The 19,364-nt window shown below is 38.6% G+C and overlaps 1 protein-coding gene across 4 annotated transcripts; it reads left to right on the top strand.

Annotated features, from left to right (window-relative positions):
* Nucleotides 1–1,761: 1,761 nt before the first annotated feature.
* On the top strand, nt 1,762–16,361 carry LOC127956666 (ras association domain-containing protein 8). Of its 4 annotated transcripts, none has more exons than XM_052554789.1 (5): nt 1,762–2,029; nt 9,897–10,079; nt 11,607–12,505; nt 13,515–13,623; nt 13,790–16,361. In XM_052554789.1, exons 2-5 carry the CDS (start codon nt 9,968–9,970, stop codon nt 13,909–13,911), a joined length of 1,242 nt encoding a protein of 413 aa, XP_052410749.1. In that variant the 5' UTR covers nt 1,762–2,029; nt 9,897–9,967; the 3' UTR covers nt 13,912–16,361. The 4 variants fall into 4 exon arrangements, with proteins under 4 accessions (XP_052410749.1, XP_052410746.1, XP_052410747.1 ...); XM_052554786.1 differs by having other exon boundaries at nt 1,765–2,029; nt 13,515–13,644; XM_052554787.1 differs by having other exon boundaries at nt 1,765–2,029; nt 9,894–10,079; nt 13,515–13,644.
* Nucleotides 16,362–19,364: the final 3,003 nt, after the last annotated feature.

Below are 19,364 nucleotides of genomic sequence, written 5' to 3'. Positions count from 1 at the left end.
GTTCCCTTGGACCTGTTAATTAAGTTATTCCATGCACCTGTCTGCCCTTCGTTATCCTGTATATAAATACCCATGACTGTTTAGTTTGTGTTATACACTGTGTTGGATTAATAAAGTCTTATTTCACTTATCCTCGGCTCCGGCTGGGGTCAAGGCATACATACGTGTCAAGGAATTGGGCTACAGTTGTCGTATTACACTTGTTAAGCCACTCCTGAACCATAGACAATGTCAGAGGAGTCTTACCTGGGCTAAGGAGAAGAAGAACTGAACTGTTGCCCAGTGGTCCAAAGTCATCTTTTCAGAATAGAGCAAGTTTTTTTTTTTTTTCATTTCGTCCCCTTGGAATTATAAGGTTCTATCTGCGTTCTGCGTTTTGAGATATTGCGTTTTGAGATATTGAGCTTTAAAGTTTTTGTGTTCCATAGACTTCTGTAGATAGAACCTTTTTGTTTTTTCAATAAAAAATCCCAAAATTTACACAACTTAAAATAAAACATCACATAATATAAATAAATTGTCACGGAATAAGCATATATGAATAACTCAATTTTGACAAAAATGTCAGACAGAACCTTCGAGGGGACGATTTGGAAAACAAGGTCCTAGAGTCTGGAGGAAGGGTGGAGAAGCTCATAGCCCAAGTTGCTTGAAGTCCAGAGTTGTGTTTCCACAATCTGTGATGATTTGGGGAGCAATGTCATCTGCTGGTGTTGGTCCTGGTGTTGAAAACCAAAGTCACTGCACCCGTTTACCAATACATTTTAGAGCATTTCATGCTTCCTTCTGCTGACCAGCTTTTTGAAGATGTTCATTTAATTTTCCAGCAGGATTTAGAACCTGCCCACACTGCCAAAAGTTGGTTAAATGACCATAGTGTTGGCTTGATTAATTGGCCAGTAAACTCACCAAGCCTGAAACCCATAGAGAATCGATGGGGTATTGTCAAGAGGAAAAGGAAAACAAGGGACCAAAAAATGCAGATGAGTTGAAGCCACTGTCAAGGAAACCTGGGCTTCCATACCACCTCAGCATCCACAATTCACTAAAAAATTTTTTTATTATTATTGGTCTTATGAAGTATTCTAATTTGCAGAGATAGTTAATTTGTGGGTTTTTGTTAAATGTGAGCCAAAATCATCACACTTAAAAGAACCAAAGACTTAATCTACTTCAGTTTGTGTGCACTGAATTAATTTAAAACACGAGATTCACAATTTGAGTTGAATTGCTGAAATAAATGAACTTTTTTGGGATGCACCTGTATAAGCATTTTGAAAAATGGGGAAATGTCCTCATAAGTCACCTTTTCCTTGTAATACCTATATTGTACCCATGTCATTATGTCACAAACACACACACACTATAAGAATTCTACACACACAAAAACCTCGTCTCAAACTCTTCATGTTTCAAAAGTCAAGGAACAACTTATTTAAATATGTAAATAAACAGGAATTTGTTATATTAAAAACACATTAAAGATATCAGTTAATAAATGCACATCAAACGAGTAGAAATGTGATCCATTCATATCATGCTGAATGCACTTATTAACAAATAGCCTGCTTAGTCTATATCGATAATGAATAGTTAATTGGTTAAAGATGTGAAAGCGTTTACAATTTGTTACATTAATAAAATCCACAGACTTTGCAAAATAACCCCTTAATGTTCGGTACATGCAGAGTGTGTGTATGTGTGTGTGTGTGTGACCAGTGTGGGCTGTGCAGCTTTAAAGTGCTCGCTCCATGATGCCTTGCGGTGTCCCGCTGACTGTTTTCCTCGTGTGAGAGCAGAGCTGCCTCTGCTGCTGATGTAACGGGTCACACTGACAGAAGTTCAGCAAACGGACCCTCCTAACGGACCTCAACCGGACTACATTTACGGACATCGGCGAAAGGGAGACTTTACGAAGCATTAAAAGGAAAACCACATCATCTGCTTAAATCTGGTTTCTGCTCTGGCGGAGCGAAGTAACGGACCCGGACTGAGGATTGTGGCGGTCTGGGACTGCAGACACACGCAGGTACGGAAATTATATTAAATAAACCGTGTTTTGGACAGTCATGAAAGCTGAAGAGAAGGGCGACATGTATTTCATGTGCTTTCATGGAGCATCTTTAAATTCTTGCGACGGGACGCGTTTCATGAAGGCGCAGGAGAACAGACGCATGAGTCATGACACGATACTGTGTGCAGTCAATGTCAGGGCTTTTATCACCAGCCCAGATCTACGGACATGCGTTTCAATGGGTTACATGACAGTTTGATGGTCAGTGATTTCTATTAGATCAGCAGAAGGCCTGCAGCCCCTCCTAAACTTATGAACATACAGCACTGCATCCAATAAACAGCAAGGCTTTATAGTAAGTTTCATTAATGAGCCATAATTAGACATTATAAGGGAGACCAGGGCTAACTGTCACAGTGGTTGTTTCTGATTATGCAGAATATTTCAAATCAAAACATCCAAAGCTATTTAAGGTTCATTGCGACTTACAGCATCCGTCTCTATTGTGTATTTCATAAACCTTTAGTAAAACATTCACAAGAGCAAAAGTGCGACAACCAGCCCTCACTTAATGCTCATCAGATTGGTAGAGTACAATGAAATATTAATGTGAAAATATTTGAATTAAATGTTCCTGACAATGCAATTATTGAAATGCATACTAATAGTAATGTTTTGTGATTGTGTGAGACTTCTGATTCACTAGCTTCTATATGTAAATAACAAAAACACACAAAAAAGTGCAGTGATAAAAATATTTAGGATATTGATAATAAAATAATAAAATAAAATAAAAATACTAATTTGCAACATAACAGACATTTTATGTACACCTAGAACAACTAGAAGTGGCTGATGAAAAGTTTTAAATGCCACACCTTATCTTGAAAATAAGGTGGTTAGTAAATTTCATTAATGAATAAATTAGACATTATATAACATTATGAACTCAACATAACTCTGGCACCAACACGTTCAAAGTTTACATAATGTCGTAGAAACTGCGAAGTTATATGCACTCTGATTAATAGTTTTAACTGTTTTTGTTAAGCTGGTTTGATTACATAAAACGACTATCAGAACTTACACAAGAATATGCAGTAGAGGCCAAACTGTTGCCTTTTTGTTATAAAGGTAATGTGCTTTACAGCAGGTTTGAATTTCTTGAATTTTTAGGGAAACGGCTCTAGACCACATTCCAGAGGCATGATATCACATATGATGATCTAGAACAAATAACATAATTATTATTCCTTATTCCTTGGTCAAAACTGAACTGTAATTTGAAATTAAAGTATGTTAGTTCATTTTCAACATACTGCTTTCAACCACTCCTTCAAACTAAGCAGACAGGGCAAGACCCATCAAAAATAGACCAGACAGAGTCATCTTAGTAGCCAGGTTATTGTGTAACACAATATTTGCATGTGTATTTTATTTTTATTTTTGCATACACAGCCTTCCTCTGCCTCACTTATAGATCTGTTTACACATGCCTCATTCATAGAAAGGACTCACTCACACAACCGATTAAAAGCCTCAGCCACTCATTACACACAGTCTTATATGACAACAGCTGGCTCATCAAAGACCCACTGATCAAATCTGCTGACTGTGGATATCTTCAGCATGCTAAATAACTCCATCGCAATACCTAAGTGAGAAGAAACCAATAGAGAGCTGAGTGAAGGGTGTGCCTCACACGTCCTGAAAAGTTAAGCTGCGGGTAGAGACCTGCGCGAGACAGATTTTGCAGTCCAGCTCCTGCAAGATTCTGTCCCGCGCCCGACAGCTCCTGCAGAAAAATATATTATCTGTTTCTGCTCCCACCCCACGACATCCATGCTTTTGTTGTGCTCCTGCCTGCATAAAAGTAATCTAAATAGATTTTCTTTTCAGCACATAAAATGGTTCTGTAAAACTATTATTTTTTTTATTTAGGCTAAATATCAACATTCACAAACCACTGTCATTTTTAACAGAAGAGCAAGCATGGGCTGCTGTGTGCATGGTTTGTCAAGGCAGAAAATGAGCAGCACTTCCTCTATTATCACTAAAAGCTTACATCTCAGTTCATCATGATCTTACAAAGCTCTTCATGTGTTAAAATGAGACAATTCGTGAGCACACAATTTCAGCACTGTGGTGAGTAGATTCTAACTTAAAGGTGCTGTATGTGAGTTTCTGACTCAATCACTGACACTAAATCATAAACATACTATAAAATGTTTGCAGATAATTATTAAAAAAGCTAAGTTAACATACTTGTTTATCTGAAAAACAAAGCTACAGTCAGTTATTCTCCTTTGAAAATGTGCGTTCCAGGTCGGAATGTCGGTCTCTGGTTTGGTTTGTGAAACCCACCCACTGCCAATTTAACCAATTATATTTTGAGATTGCAGGTCTCTAGCTACGGTCTCATTGATCGCCCCCTGGTGGCTGGCTGCAGTACAGATCATAAACAAACTGAAATATTTCAAGAGTTTTTTTGTTTTGTTTTAATTCTGATGTTTACGATTTAAAGCTTAGGAAAATTTTAAATTCAGTTTCTCAAAAAATGTGAAAATTCTGAACTTGATTAGTTTGATTAATTTTGAGTATAAATACTGGGTACCTCTTAGGCTAGTTTAGAACATGCAACCACAATTATGGGAAAGACTACTGACTTGACAGTTGTACTGAAGACAATCATTGACACCCTTCGAAAGTAGGGTAAGCCACAGAAGGTCATTGCTGTAAGGGCTGGCTGTTCACAGAGTGCTGTATCAAAATATATTAATATAAAGTTGACTGGAAGGATCTAGAAAATAAGAAAGTTTGCTTTTTTTAATTTAAAAAAAAATAATAATAAATAACTTTTCCATGATATTCAAATTTTTTAAGATGCACCTCTATGTTCAAATGTTCGTTTTTTGTGATAAGTTTGATTTTAGCTAATAATTGTATACCATAAAAAAAAAGACATGTTGATATGGTTGATTTGGGTCTGTGGGAGATTGATACTGTGGGTCAACCTCACGTCACTACTCCGCAGGCTCTGGATCCAAAGGAATCTCTACTGCACATACTCGGTCTCCAAATGACGTCATTTACTCAAGATGGCAGCAGCCACTGAGATGCTTAGGCTTCACTCTTTTTTCCTGTAAGGAATTCGAGATGCATCGTCCAATTTTTTTTTTTACAGTCTATGGGCGGAGTAGACAACAGCAAAGAGATAGTGAGACAGAACTGTGCTGACAGATGTACATGTAATATCATGAATAAATGCATGATGGCAATGCAGATCCGGATCTGATGTAGGCTGCAGAAAGCTGTTATGTACTTTGATGGGGTACTAGTAGACAGATGAGATCTGCACCAACAGATTTCCAGTTCTACACATTGTTTGTTTACAAAATGCCAAAAATGTTTGGTGTCTCAAGAACTTTAACTGATTAAACCATCTCTGCGTGCATAATTTTGTTGGTTTCTAATAAGAGTGCTTGTCATAGTTCACAGACAGTTCACTTCCCTCTTTTGAACCACACTGTCCAGCTCAAGGAAATGAAGGGATTTGTCTGCTGTGCAATAAGAAAACAATGACTGTTTACATTAGGGTTAGGGTATGTGCACTTAATCTAATAATGAGCATAGTATACACGATTTTTCTAACTGTACATACTCTGTATGATCATCTTATTTTGCACAAATTAGTTTATCTGCAAAGTGGCAACACTGCCTAGACTGTTGTTATACAGTCTGAAAAGGATAAGGCAGAACAACATCATCAAATTATTGGCAACCGAACAACTAAATAATTGGTGCTTTCACTGGCACCTCAAATTGTGTTGGGGAGAGGTGTGCTATTACTTGACTAAGCGTTCAGATTGTTGGAAGATAAATATTGTGATCTGATCATAGACTTGCACTGAAGGAAGGACACCAATTATTTCTAGGGGCCAGAATATCAAATGTATGCCGCGTTTCCACCGAAATTACATTTCTTTCTAAACCCGTAAGACCTTTTGTTAATCTTTAGAACACAAATTAAGATATTTTTGATTAAATCCGAGAGCCCCCAGCTCCCACATCAGCAGCACCACATGCATGTGCTATGGTACTCTTGTGAACATGTGTCGTATACTGACACAAAACAGAAGAAATTGTTAAATATATTCATTATTTTTGTACAAAAAGTATTGTCATAGCTTCATAAAATTATGGTTGAACTACTGATGTCACATGGACTATTTTAACGATGTCCTTACGTTCTGGGCCTTGAACATGTCAGTTGCATTGCTGTCTATTGTCTGTCAAATATAACAAAAATATCACTCAAAATAAATATATCAAAGATATCAAAAATATCTTTGTTTTCTGTAGATGAATGAAAGGTCTTACAGGTTTGGAACAACATGAGGGTGAGTAATTTATGACAGTATTTAAATTTTTGGGTGAACTATCCCTTTAAGGTGTACTCTGGTGACCTGGGCCTGTAAGCAACTACATTGAAACCAATCAGAACACCCTAGTAAACACAGAAAAAGCACTTTATTCCAAATTGTGGTGCACTAGAATAACTACAAAAACCCTGGCATTTTATTAGTGATTTCTTTTTTCTATGGACAAGCTTTAGAAAATGTAAAAATCTAGTTTTATATTGTCATGCACTGGCAAAGTTCACTAGCAATGCCTGCCAAATTATCTAGAGAAAAAAGGGTTGATTAAACATAATTCTTGTATTAACAATGAATGCCAAATTAAAATGTTTTAGAGAGAAACTTGCTTAAAAGCAGAATTTTAATTTTGTTCAAATAACTAATTAAACTTTGTGTTGAACTGGTATGAATATGAATATGTCCGGCATCCCTTCCCCCACATTGTGTGTGATAAAGCCAATTACTGTGGCTTATTACCCTTAGACTAAAGTTACTTTGACTTAATGAATCAAACTCAGGGTTTCTCATCCTCAACAGATGCTCTACTGACAAACAATTTTATTTTAAATGTGTTCAATTCAGTGTCAGTTCATGACTCATTGGTGCGTTGTTAAGCTCCTAACCCCTGACAGGACAAAGTTTTACAGTGGGACATGGACAAAAGTTAAAATAAAGAGATTGTTCCTTAATTGCTGGTGTTTGTTAGTTCCCAAACCGGTCACAGCCGGCCATGTGAAGTATTCACAAAGCTGCCAAAGCATCACTATGGGGATGGATTGTTTGTGTCCAGTCATGCTGTGAGGCATGCAGAGATGGGCGTCTCTCCAGTGGACCTTTGTGTTTGTCTAAACCCTTGTTAGAACAGCCCCCCACTGCAGTCCACACACCGTTAGGGTCCTGAGGAGTTTTTCAAGGGCTGTAGATAAAAGAATCACAGCGACTGAAATGCTAGACAACAGAGCAAGCTTTCACTTCAAAAGCAGACCTGTGGAAAGTTCTGGAATATGTTGTACCGACTCTAGTCAAGGTGACACCATTTTTAATCAGACACAAAATTTCCTGAATAAACAATCAACGCTAATTTTCACAATAAAACAACGTATTGAACAGAGTGTACTGCCAGCTCTCACCTCTTAGTTTTGTGTCAACAAATATGACAGCTAGCCTGAGTAGTTTTATAAACGTTTAGCTGTTATATTCAACAGCCCTGAGTTAGTATAGCAGAAAGGATGTACATCATTGACAAGACAGAGCATGTGAGAGGGCTATAGCATGCAGGGACTGTTACACCCGATGGGGTTACTATAGCATACAGCCATATGTGCTGTCGTGATCTGTATTTACAGACGTGAGTGGACTGGAATGTGAGTTTAGACGCGTTATGTCTCCTTTATCACCTGTCTTGGCTGTACCTTACACTGACAGGCCGCTAAAGCCTTGAGTTTGTTAAATTTAACCCCAGGTCATTGAGCTATAGCTCGTCTGGGGCAGATGCCTGTATATCATGTATATACAGTTAAACACAGATTCTGCAACTGATACATAATCTTGTTGGGGGGCTGGACTTAATGCAGTGTTTAAAACATACAAGAAAACAACTGTATGGTGCTTTGCTGAACGGGTAGGACTGAACTGAGTTAACAAGCTCATGGGAGATTTCTAAAGCAGAAATGAATGATTACACGTCCTGGCCCGATGTCTCTGCCCAAGAACATGATGTCAGAGTATCAGAACGCACACCACGACAGAATTAAAACAAGATATTTAGAAAATGTGACTGGATGCTTGTCCATGCAAAAGCTAAGATGTTGTGGGTGGTTGCCAAGCAGTTCTAAGCTGTTTAAGTGCTTTTCAAGGTGGTAACTAGGGTGTTCCTTGTGGTTGCTATAGATGGTTGCGTACTGGCCCAAGTGAAAAGAACCAAACCCTCTGTCTCTGTTATTCTTGCTTGGATACCTCCTTTAATTTGGGATTTCCCAAAATTGGTTATCCAGTCATTAAATGTTGACATGAAATGTACCCGATTTTGTAAATGTATCTTATTCATCTTATTGAAAATGATTCACCTTGGCTGGCCATTTACAACCATTTAATTCACTTGAAACCCATTTTTATATGACTACAAGCAGCAACTGATGAGCATAACCAAATCCCCGACCTTCATTTTTTCATTTTCGATTCGTTTCACAGCTATGTACATCACAACATGGAAGAAGAGATTTGTCGATACTGTCTTTACTTTAAAACAATACAATTTCATACCACACCCTTCCTTAACTGGTTTCATAATGTGAGGTATTATAATATCCATGGCACAAATTGAAGGATGATTTCTGTGCCGGAATTTAATACTTAGGGGTTCGCTAAAACAGTATTTCTGTAGTGTTGACAATGCACTATGCAGATACAGATATCCATCATGCATATCAGCTGGGTGTGAGATGGCATAGCAAGACATTGCCCACTTCAGATTTTAGCAGCTCAAACACTCATGGAGACAGACAGAATGAGAGACAAACAGAGGACTTTCTCTCTTCACAAAGCACACACACTGAAAGACTTATTACCTGTCAGGGGTGTACAGCTCATCCCACTTATCCTTTATGAGTGCATCTCATGGGAATGGGCGCCATCCATACTGTTCACACAGGCCTGTTTGGACCAGTTCTTCTGCTTGAGTGGTTCATGGCTAAATAAATCACTCGGTTCACTCAGTCCACTACCACAGAGGACAAGCATCAGTCTATACCAACGTTTTCCTTAACAATAAAATTCAGTAAATAAAACTTGCACAACAAAAAAATAAAATAAAATAAAATTCTGAAAACACATCTGAAATTGAGAGCTTTAAACATATTTGGTATGGTATTTGTATGATTTGTTTAAATGATCTTGTAATGCAAGGGTCTTAATCTCAAAATACCTAGCTAAGAGTGTTCTCCATTTGGGGCAGTTGAATAGTTTATTTTTTAACTGTCTATTCTGACTATACATAGCACTGATACATATAAGTCAGTTGATGTAAACAAATACATTCAATAAAATCAATAAAAAAATAAATAGATGATTTAATCAAGTCAGACAGGCAAAATACAGTGGTGGGATGTGCAAAAACAGGATGTCCATCAACTAGCAACAATCCTTAAGAGAACAACAGGATAACAAAAGGACGAACCACAGTGCAGTAAGTGAAAATTGATTTTCAAGCCGGATTTGAGGATAATAACAGATCAGGGCTTATGAGAGCAAGCTGGGAGTAAAACTTTAGCACTGCAGCACTCAAACCCTCTGTTCATGAGGAGCTAAAGATGCCATCTGTCAGATTGACACAATGGATGGAGTATCATAAAGAACCAAGTACTAGTCAGGTGACTGTTATTGAAGAATACAGAGAGGTATTTATGATTAAACCATTCCTTATGAAAATGGGATTAGCACAAACAGTTCTTTGGTCTTTCAAGCAGTGATAAGAGCAGCATGCAGACCAGAGAGCTTGCAACGGGTGCCTGCAGAGGTGAGGAATGACATCATCCAGATGAGAGGCATGGAACTGAAGGTATGGGTGGATGGAGTGCAGCGCATCGTCTGTGGGGTCACAGAAGTCACCACATGTCAAGAGGTTGTCATCGCTTTGGCCCAAGCAATAGGTGAGACACTAAACACATTGTACCCTAATCATCAAGATCCAAACAGGGTTTTGGTCACCTTGACATGCTCAAAACACAAACTGATTGGTGAATAACATGTTACACAATGGTAAATTTTTAACAGAACCTTTTTCAAGGAATTTTTTAATTTTAGATTTTTGGCATGTTCCTTCCAAGCTCCCTCCTCCTTTGTTCTTCCCTTCCACTATTTTTTATGCAACATAATCCTCACTATGGTTGTCTCCTTGACAACAAGCCCTCTTTGAGATCAGAGATGGGAGCAGTAAAATGCAGCATTGTCCCTTCTAGTCTCAAAGTTCAACCCTGTCACCCCATACTAGAAATAATGAGACTGTGTTTTTGTCCATTATTTCATGAATAAGTGCAATCTCTATGTCACTGAGGCGCCTGGTCTCTGGGGAATGTTGGATGGATTTCCTTTGGAAAGTGAAATCTTTGTTTCTTGTATGTCTGCTTGCTTCTCTGCTTATCCATACACAGCTTTTTTTAAAGTCAATGTATGTAATGTAGTGTAATTTTAAACTATTTTATACCTCGTTCAGACTGCCAGCCTAAATTTTTGTGCAAATCCTACTGAAATCCGATCACATTTATATATTCTGAACTGCAACAAAATACATGAAATCCATTTTTGCTAATCTGTTTTGAGCTACATTCATATGTGGTTTGCATTGCTATTCAAATTGCATTCCTTGAAATCCATTTTAGTCTGACGGGTCTAAAACGTGGCGTAGATTTTTCACATTCTCATGCCAAATAAAATGTAAACATGTCAGACTTTTTAAGAAAACATGCTTAATGTCTTTTCAGAAATAAGCTTGTGTTGTTGCAAAATGCAAGTCATGCGGAAAAAGACAATATACTGCTAGTATACGCACCTCATTGAGTTTGAGTTTTGAAACCAGCAGAGACGACAGGACAGAATAAAATCACACATTGCAGATTCCTGCATTTCTGCCACTGCTTCATAAGAAGAAATTTAAAGCTGTGTGATGGCAACATAGTCAGGTCGTAAGAAAAAAAGTTGTTTTGCTAACTGTATTGCTGTTAGTGTCATCTTTAGTGTAGGCACAACAACACAGTGGCATTGGCATAGAAAACAACACACATTTCGTAAAATTAAAAGCGTGTCTCTGGACACACAAATTGGATATAAACGGTTCGATACACTGTGTGGACAGTCAGTTGTCTAGATCAGATTGCAGATATGCACAAAACTATATTAACTATATGCAGTATGCAATATATATTAACTATACGAAAGTCATTCATAGGTTCAATCTCTAAAAGCATCAAAGATATGACTCGTTTAAATATACGGACAAAACAACAGAGTCTTAACCAGTTGTCGGATTTTGGGGTGGGACTACTTGTTTGGGTGACTGACAGACTGGAGGAATGTTTGGGATACTTGTTTGAAACAACCATTGGTTTTGAAATTCAGATTTTTGACCCTAATGCAGAAATTGCACTTCAAATTTCTAATGTCAAAGTATTGTCTTGCAGGGCGGACAGGTCGCTACACGCTGATTGAAAAATGGCGCGAGACAGAGAGGCACCTGGCCCCCCATGAGAATCCTGTGGTTTCTCTGAATAAGTGGGGTCAGTATGCTAGTGATGTGCAGTTGGTGCTTCAACGTACAGGCCCATCTCTGAGTGAACGCCCCACCTCGGACACCTCTGAAAGGACCCCAGAGCGCAGCTTATACCGCCAAAGTCTCCCTCCCATGGCAAAGCTACGCCCCACAGCCAATGACCGTTCCCTCAAACGACGCGAACCAAAACGCAAGTCTCTCACTTTCACAGGTGGTGCTAAGGGGTTACGTGAGATCTTCGGGAAGAATCGTGAGGGTGAGACCAAACAGAGAGCGGTAAACCCAAACCGCAGCAGCACTCCAGCCCCTACACAGGAGCTGTCCCGCCTGGTGCAGTTGCAGAAGGACAAGTTGCACATCCTAGAGCATAAACTGCAACACTGCGAGACTGAGTTGCAGTGGCAATTGACAGAGGAAGAAGAAGAGGAGCTGGTCAAACTAGAGCAGCAGGTCCGCAGGAATGAGGTGGAGATGAAAGAGCATGCTTTCTGGGAGAATGAGTTGAAGCTTGAGCAGGACAATGAGAGACAACTTCGTGAGCAATTGCAGGAACTGCGCAGCCGTGTACAGGAGTGCGAGGAGCAGCTGGGAGAGTACCTAGCACGTATTCAGTGCATGGAAGCAGGGCTGGAGGCAGAGCGCCTGCAACAAGAGCTGATAGAGACGAGGCTAGCGGATGAAATGGAGGTCCGGTCGCGACTGGACAAGGCTTGTGCCGAGCTAGACATACAGGTGCAGCAGGCTGCAAGACTGGAGAGCAGCTACAGAGCTGTGGAGCTTTCACTTGGGCAGTCAAACATCAGGCTACAGGTGAGATCACCTGAAGGAAGATCACAATTCCCTTAGACTAACAGTTGAAAGTGATCCGAATCATTTGGTTAGTGTTAAGTTGTCCAAAATCAGGCCAACAACTGCAAACAAAGTATTCAAGTATGGTTCACAGTTTGTGAAAGCAATTTGTACAAAATTGCAAAAGTGAATCACTGTTGATGACTTGGGGAGCATGCAGAGATTAATAAATAGTATACATATTTCTTAAAGATTTTTATCTCATAGCTTAGGGCTGTCCTTTCCTAATCCTGGAGAACCACTATCTTACATAGTTTATCTCAAATCCTAATTTAAACACACCTGAACCAGGTCTTCAGGATCACTAAAAACTTCAAGTGTGTTGGTGCAGGTTGGAGCTTAACTCTGCAGGACATTGGCCCTCCAGGAGCATGATTGGACAATGCTGTCATAGCTGTTCTTTCAGGGAGCAGTTTGCAGTCTTTGCATCTCTTGCATTGCATCCATGACAGATATAATCAAGTGCTGTTCTGTGCACATAAAGTTTTGGTAGTAAATCCAATGTTCTCTGACCAAGTGTCAAAACAACCTATGAAGCAAAGTACTAAAGAATAGCCAATGCTTTGATCCATGCAGTACAAGTGTGGCTTTGCTGAAACCTGCAAGCTGCTTTGTTTTGGACTCTTTGACCTTAAGTTCCAACAATGCTACTAATCGGCTTTGCAGCATGTTAAGGGAGCTGGGAGGGGGTGGAGGGTAATGGTCACAGATATTATGTAAAAGATCTTTGCCAGAGCTTACAGATGAAGTGACGGAGCAGGATATTTCCCAGTACCATTTGCATTCACCTGGAACATTACATAACATAGATACACTTGTATTAAATTCTAGCACTAAATTCTATCTGGACTGTCAAAGTAACAAATGCTAGCATGGCTGGTTTTGGAGCATAATATGTTGGCCCTCCTCTTTCTTTAAAAAAAATTAATAAATAAATTGAACATTTTAACATTATTATTATTTTATTTAGGAGAGGGAGCAGGAGCTGGAACAGTTAACTAAGGAGCTGAGGCAGGTGAACCTTCAACAGTTTATTCAACAGACTGGCACTAAAGTAACAGTTCTACCAGCAGACCCTGGTGAGGAGGAAGCTAACATAGGTACAAACATAGATATTGTCTGTTTTGTTCTTCATTTAACATAAGGTAACCAACCTGTAATGTACGTTTCTAAACTCTTAGGCACAATTTTTACATTTTAAAATATACTTTACAAGTAAAGTCACTCTTTGTTTTATCTATGTAGAGTCAGAAAATCAGTCTGGATCTCTGAAGCGGCTTGGATCAGCTCGACAACTTCCCACTGACCTACGAGCTCTGCAGAGCCCGCTGAACACGACCTTTAACCCAGAAGGCATCTACGTCTGATTTTGCACTGTGCATCAAAATTTAAACACAGTCTGCACTTCCCACATGACTCCATATCACTCTGAGACCATAAAGATTTCCTATGAAGAGATCACACTCCCTGCAATTACAGAGGTATCTGTTGTTGGCTCTACAGATTCATCAACAAGCAGCGAGTGTTTTTTACAGTGATGATTGCTTTGTCTTGACGGCTGTTTGACTAATCCAACCCAATCAGTGCTTTTTCCAAATCCTACAAAGACTCCAGCTGAATGTATGCACAATTTCACTGGACCCAAAGCGCAGTAAGGCTTTGAATAGTCTTGAACATGGCAACTACTGAACTCACACAGAATACATGCTGACTCAGCCTATGTTCAATCCATCAAACTTCTGGTGCAAGTTAGAAAATGCAGCATTATTATGTCTTTCATTTCTAGAATGTTCCTGAATCTCCTTAAACCTCATACTCGATGCAATTATGCAAGCAGAAGGAATTTTAGGGAGATGCAATGAGATCGTTGAGGATGATAAATTATGCAGTTTATATTTTATGGCTCATAGTCGTGATGAAAGCTCATAGAAAGGGGTGGGGTTTCGCTTTGGTTTGCACTTTATTGGCCAAAACATCTGCTGTGGAATTTTACTGAAATCTTAAAAGCTGAAGAATCATTTTCCACGTTTGATTACGCTATTCAGGAAAACAGGTGCATGCAATATTTTAAAGCTGTGTGAGAGTGAGTAAGAGAGGTGTTTTTGCATGAAAGCAGCTTGTGGAAAGTGAAATTTGGTACCTTTTAAAATAAAACAAAGGAACCTGGTTTTGTGCTGAACAGCTAAATTAGAATAATAAAAAAAGCCTTTTACATTATGCAAGTACAATGTAGTTACGCACAAGTCGTGATGACTGCCCTAGATCAACTTGTTCTGCTTAAGTTTTCAGTGAACCTTTTTGGCCAATAAATGCATTTTATTTCTGACACAAATATTTAGTTAATTTTTTATTTATTTACCTGATCTCACAAAAATCCTTATCTAGAGTTGTCTTTTTTCCAAATGCTAGCAAAAATCTCATCAGTTGCATATATGTTAAGCAAATCTTTAGCATTTTTACTAGTTTTTAGAACTTTATAATCAAACCAAAGTGTTCTGGAAGTCATGAATATCTGCATGAATGTAAAGATTTGTAATTGTGTATTATGTGCAAAGGGAAGCAGCTCAAAAATATTGTTGATGACATGATTTTTATGTTTGTTTGTTTGTTTAAGTGCAGGAGCACCTGCTTCCCTTAAAGCAGGTTAACCCTTAAATTCACACAGATGCAAAATGACTCCATTTATTTTTTACATTTAATATGGACATAAGCAAGGAGCTCTTGGAAGTGTGTATAAGTACTCATTTATATTTGGTGTAGTAGCTTCTGAATTAGTTTTTATATTTTTGTAAACTAGCTTACTGATATATTTTTTTCCAAAAACACTATTTTGCCAAAAGCCAGTGTTAACATGATCTTCATGAATGATTCAATCATTTTATCTTTTAGTAAAACAAAAAAAAAAGGTTTGGTTTAAAGCTTTGCACATCATGCTATACATTCAAAACAAAAACCATCTGCTTCTACATTTATTGAGGATTTTAGTCAAATAATTGAGTTGTGTGTAGTTGTAGTTGTGTGTTGATTTCACACAGAACTAGTGCTCAGATGATTTGCAAACAAACACTCGACTGTCTGAATGGTGCATGATTTGAAGAACAATGTCATCTCTGTGTGACGAGGGAGACATTTGAGAAGCATGCCTTACTATAAAAAAAATGAAAGTTGTAAATAGCATATAGCAACATATCAATAAGTAGCAAAAAGGACTATTTTTAACAGATTTAAAAAGAAATTGCACAGCGCTCTCTAAACCACTAAAACAAACTAAATGTTTTTAATTTTTAGCATTGTTAGACTGCATGCACTGATGTTCAGTTTTGAGTGAGAGGCCTGAGGATCCACCTATGGCACGTAATACAGGTGTAATACTCAACTGGGCTGTAATAAGGTGCAACATGGACTGCTCTAAATGACTGTATAAATATCTGTGCAACTGTAACAGGCTTGAGGTTTGGGACTGATGTGTGTGCATTAGAAATTAACAGTGTGCATTCTATCACCTGCTGCTATGCACACGGGTGTGACTAAAATATTAAGCTCAGCTGGAAGTTGGTAAAATCAAATGGCATCATGGTTTGATATCTATGGATCACAAGTTTTAACCTTTAATGCAGTACCAAACCAGATTTCGATTCAGCTCTATTTTTAACAAATTATGTTAATCAAACTACTTCCTTCTTGAAAAGTGTCAGATTGCTTGGAAGACACATTGAAATGATTTATGTTGACGTTTATCGAGCAGCATAAACTATTTATGCCATCAGTAGAAAAGGTGCAGTAACACTGTAAAATATGAAATAAATTTAGAATAGAGCATTGTTGTTTACGGTGTCTTTTTTTTTTTTTTTTTGCAGTCAGCAACCTAGAAAAAATTTGTTTATGTGTGTTTAGCAAAATTCTTAAGACAAAAGGTCAATTGTGTTGTTCCGTGTTCAGATCATTTTTGGTAGAACAGATTTAGTGATTTATTCAGCCTGGCAACAGTTACAAAATGCAACTACAAAGCTGGTTCTAAAAATAAGAGAACAGTTCCAGTCTCAGCTTAATGAGTGTGTCCAGCTGGTTAAAGACCTGACTAAGTTCAAATACCTTGATTTCCCTAATTGCTTCCAAGCAGAAGTCTTAGCTGCAGGCACTGAGAAAGCAGAGGGTAGCCTGGGGCAGTTATTTTGCCTTGTTGGATGGATTTTACTCTAATCAAATGACTGGAGGTTCCTTCAGTGCAGAGGTGGAGCGTTCTGCATGCCAGGAATCAAATCCCATCTAAACAATCACTTTTACCTCTGCTCAATATGTGCACAGATTCTGACAGCAAGCATTAGGATCACATATATCAACCCCACCAGATGCTCTTCCTATCTGGAGTCAGAAAACTCGACACTAACTTCCTCTGTCATTGGCTAGATTGCTCTTTCTGTTCATTACGGAGTCAAAACACATCCTGCAAACACACTTTCAAAGTCTTTTTTAAAAGGTAGTATGCAAGTTTCATAGAGGGTAAAAATAGCAAGCTAGTTTTGAAAGCATAAGAACCCACCCTCCCTGCAAATCACTCTCCAAAGCCACACCTCCTACAAAAAACATGAACAAGCACAGACAAACATACCAGAGGCTAACCAGCGACACGATGAGACTGCGTTTGTGGGGGGTTGAATCCAATGCCGATTACATATCACATGCACACACATGGTTGGTAGATGTAGGCAAATATATACGTTGAAAAGTTGGTAGGTGTAAGGGAAACAGGTCAATTTAGCTCAAAGGGAATCATTTAAGATTTTAAAGGGAATTTGAACAGAATCACTGTTTCACGGCTGTTCACAGAGACGCCCTGCGATTCAGTGAACTAGCCGTTTAACATCAAATCTGCGCTGGATACTAATATCCAAACTATAGTGAAAACACTATTAATTAGCACAGTAACAAGATCGGCAGTTTAAGACATTAACTTGTAAGCACAAAACACAAGATACTTCTCTTTTCAATATGAATAAGGCTTTATTAGATAAATCTAAGACATATAAACTAATCTAACACATAAACACACGCACACACACATTCACACAAGTTGCAGGAAGATCGAAAGTTAGGGAAAGATGAGTTTAAGAGAATGGAAATATGGAATCCCAGGTTTACAGCAATACGTTAAATTGCATAGACATGAACAACCATCAATCACGTAATTAGCGCTCGCATTGAGTTCCTCAATGAGGTTAAAATTATATTAGATACACCAGTAAAGGTCACAGTCTGGAGGTAAAGTTACTTGCATCTCCTGTGAAGAAGGACCCTCGGTGAAAGGGCTATCCCGAGGTCGTTGATTGGCTGGAAGTTCAGTCGCTGAAGTGACGTCTTGGGAAGCCCGTGGTTGTTGGGTGTTGGCTGAAAGTGCAGAGTCGTGTGCGCTGGTTGAAGTTGAACAGACGTTACAAAACTTAACTCAGAACACGAAACTCTCAAACGGAAAAGAAAAGAAATAAAGTTTGACGAGACTAGGTTGTGTTCCTTCTCATCGTGGCTAAGTAGCAGCAGGCAGGCACGCTGGAACCGCGCTCAAAGAACAATGATGACTAACCGCATGGCTAGATGCTACAAGCTAAAGCTAGGTAGCAAAGCTACAAGCTAAAAGCTAAGAGCAGGCATGACTGATAGCACGAGTAAGGCTTGAACTAAAAGCCGACATGGCTAATAGCAGCAGCTAGGGACTAAAAGCAAAGATTTTACGATGTCCAAAGTATTTAAAGTTCCTTGTTGGCCACACCTCAAATGTTGTCTTGACCAATCAGATATGGTCTTGGCTCGGGGGTATCATAAATCATTTGTTTATCTTACCAAGCATGTGGTTCCTGCCTCGCAGGGTCTAATTTTGGACATGATTCCTATAACACGATTATGCTAAATTTTACAAATAAATGATTGTCAGGACAATATCAAGCAAGAAAATTCGATTATATCAATACTAGACATGACTATGTATCCTATAGTTATCAAAAGACATACACAATAAGTGATTATACATGATAGTCAAATGTGTGGGTTACACATAAATGAATATGGAGTTAAGCAATGGAATGATTCATTTATAAGTCTTTTTGAGTTCATTCTGGTCCATATATATGTACAAAAAGCAGTTTTTTTGCCATTCTCTGGCAAAGGGATGTTCTGTGAAGACAGAGGTTTAAAGCCCTTCCCCCTTAGGAATTTCAGTCTGGTTCTGCTAGGTGGGGGGGGGGGGGGTACTCTCATGGGTTTTCATGTGATGTCCAGCGTTGCATTTCAATTATGAACAACAAATTTGACAATCTCTTCTTCGAACTGAAATTGTAAATAATTGCTCTAGTGGTGTTCATTTTGAAAGCTGTTGTGTGAACAAGTTGGTTGGTAATCTGCTTGGTTCTTGTGGCACTAGAACTGATTTATGACTTCCTGAGGAATTCAGCTCATGTTTCAATGCACACAGCTCTGATAGACTCTTTAATTTGTCTGGTTCGACTCATTTCTGCTACATAGGACAGCCTATTGTAGCACTCGGACCAAGGGATAGAAGTGGATGAACATTTTATGATCTTATGCTTTTGTGACTGCTATCAGAACATGAACAAAAAAATACATAATTTAATGCCTTAAGTCTTGCGTGAGCATGTCCTAAACGTCTAGATGTCTATGGCCCTGTCCCCAATGGTACCCATTGGTAGATTTTGTGACAATGCTACATTTACTGCTGGGTAGAATGAAGTGATGAAGTGCACATTGAGGGCACACATCAGATTGCTGTTGAGCACCTTTCTAAATCTAAAAAGACAAATGTTGACTTAAC

Source organism: Carassius gibelio, chromosome B4 (assembly GCF_023724105.1).
Source record: "Carassius gibelio isolate Cgi1373 ecotype wild population from Czech Republic chromosome B4, carGib1.2-hapl.c, whole genome shotgun sequence".
Classification (NCBI taxonomy): domain Eukaryota; kingdom Metazoa; phylum Chordata; class Actinopteri; order Cypriniformes; family Cyprinidae; genus Carassius; species Carassius gibelio.
Note: the sequence above shows the minus strand (reverse complement) of the source record. Positions and strands in the feature narration are given on the sequence as shown.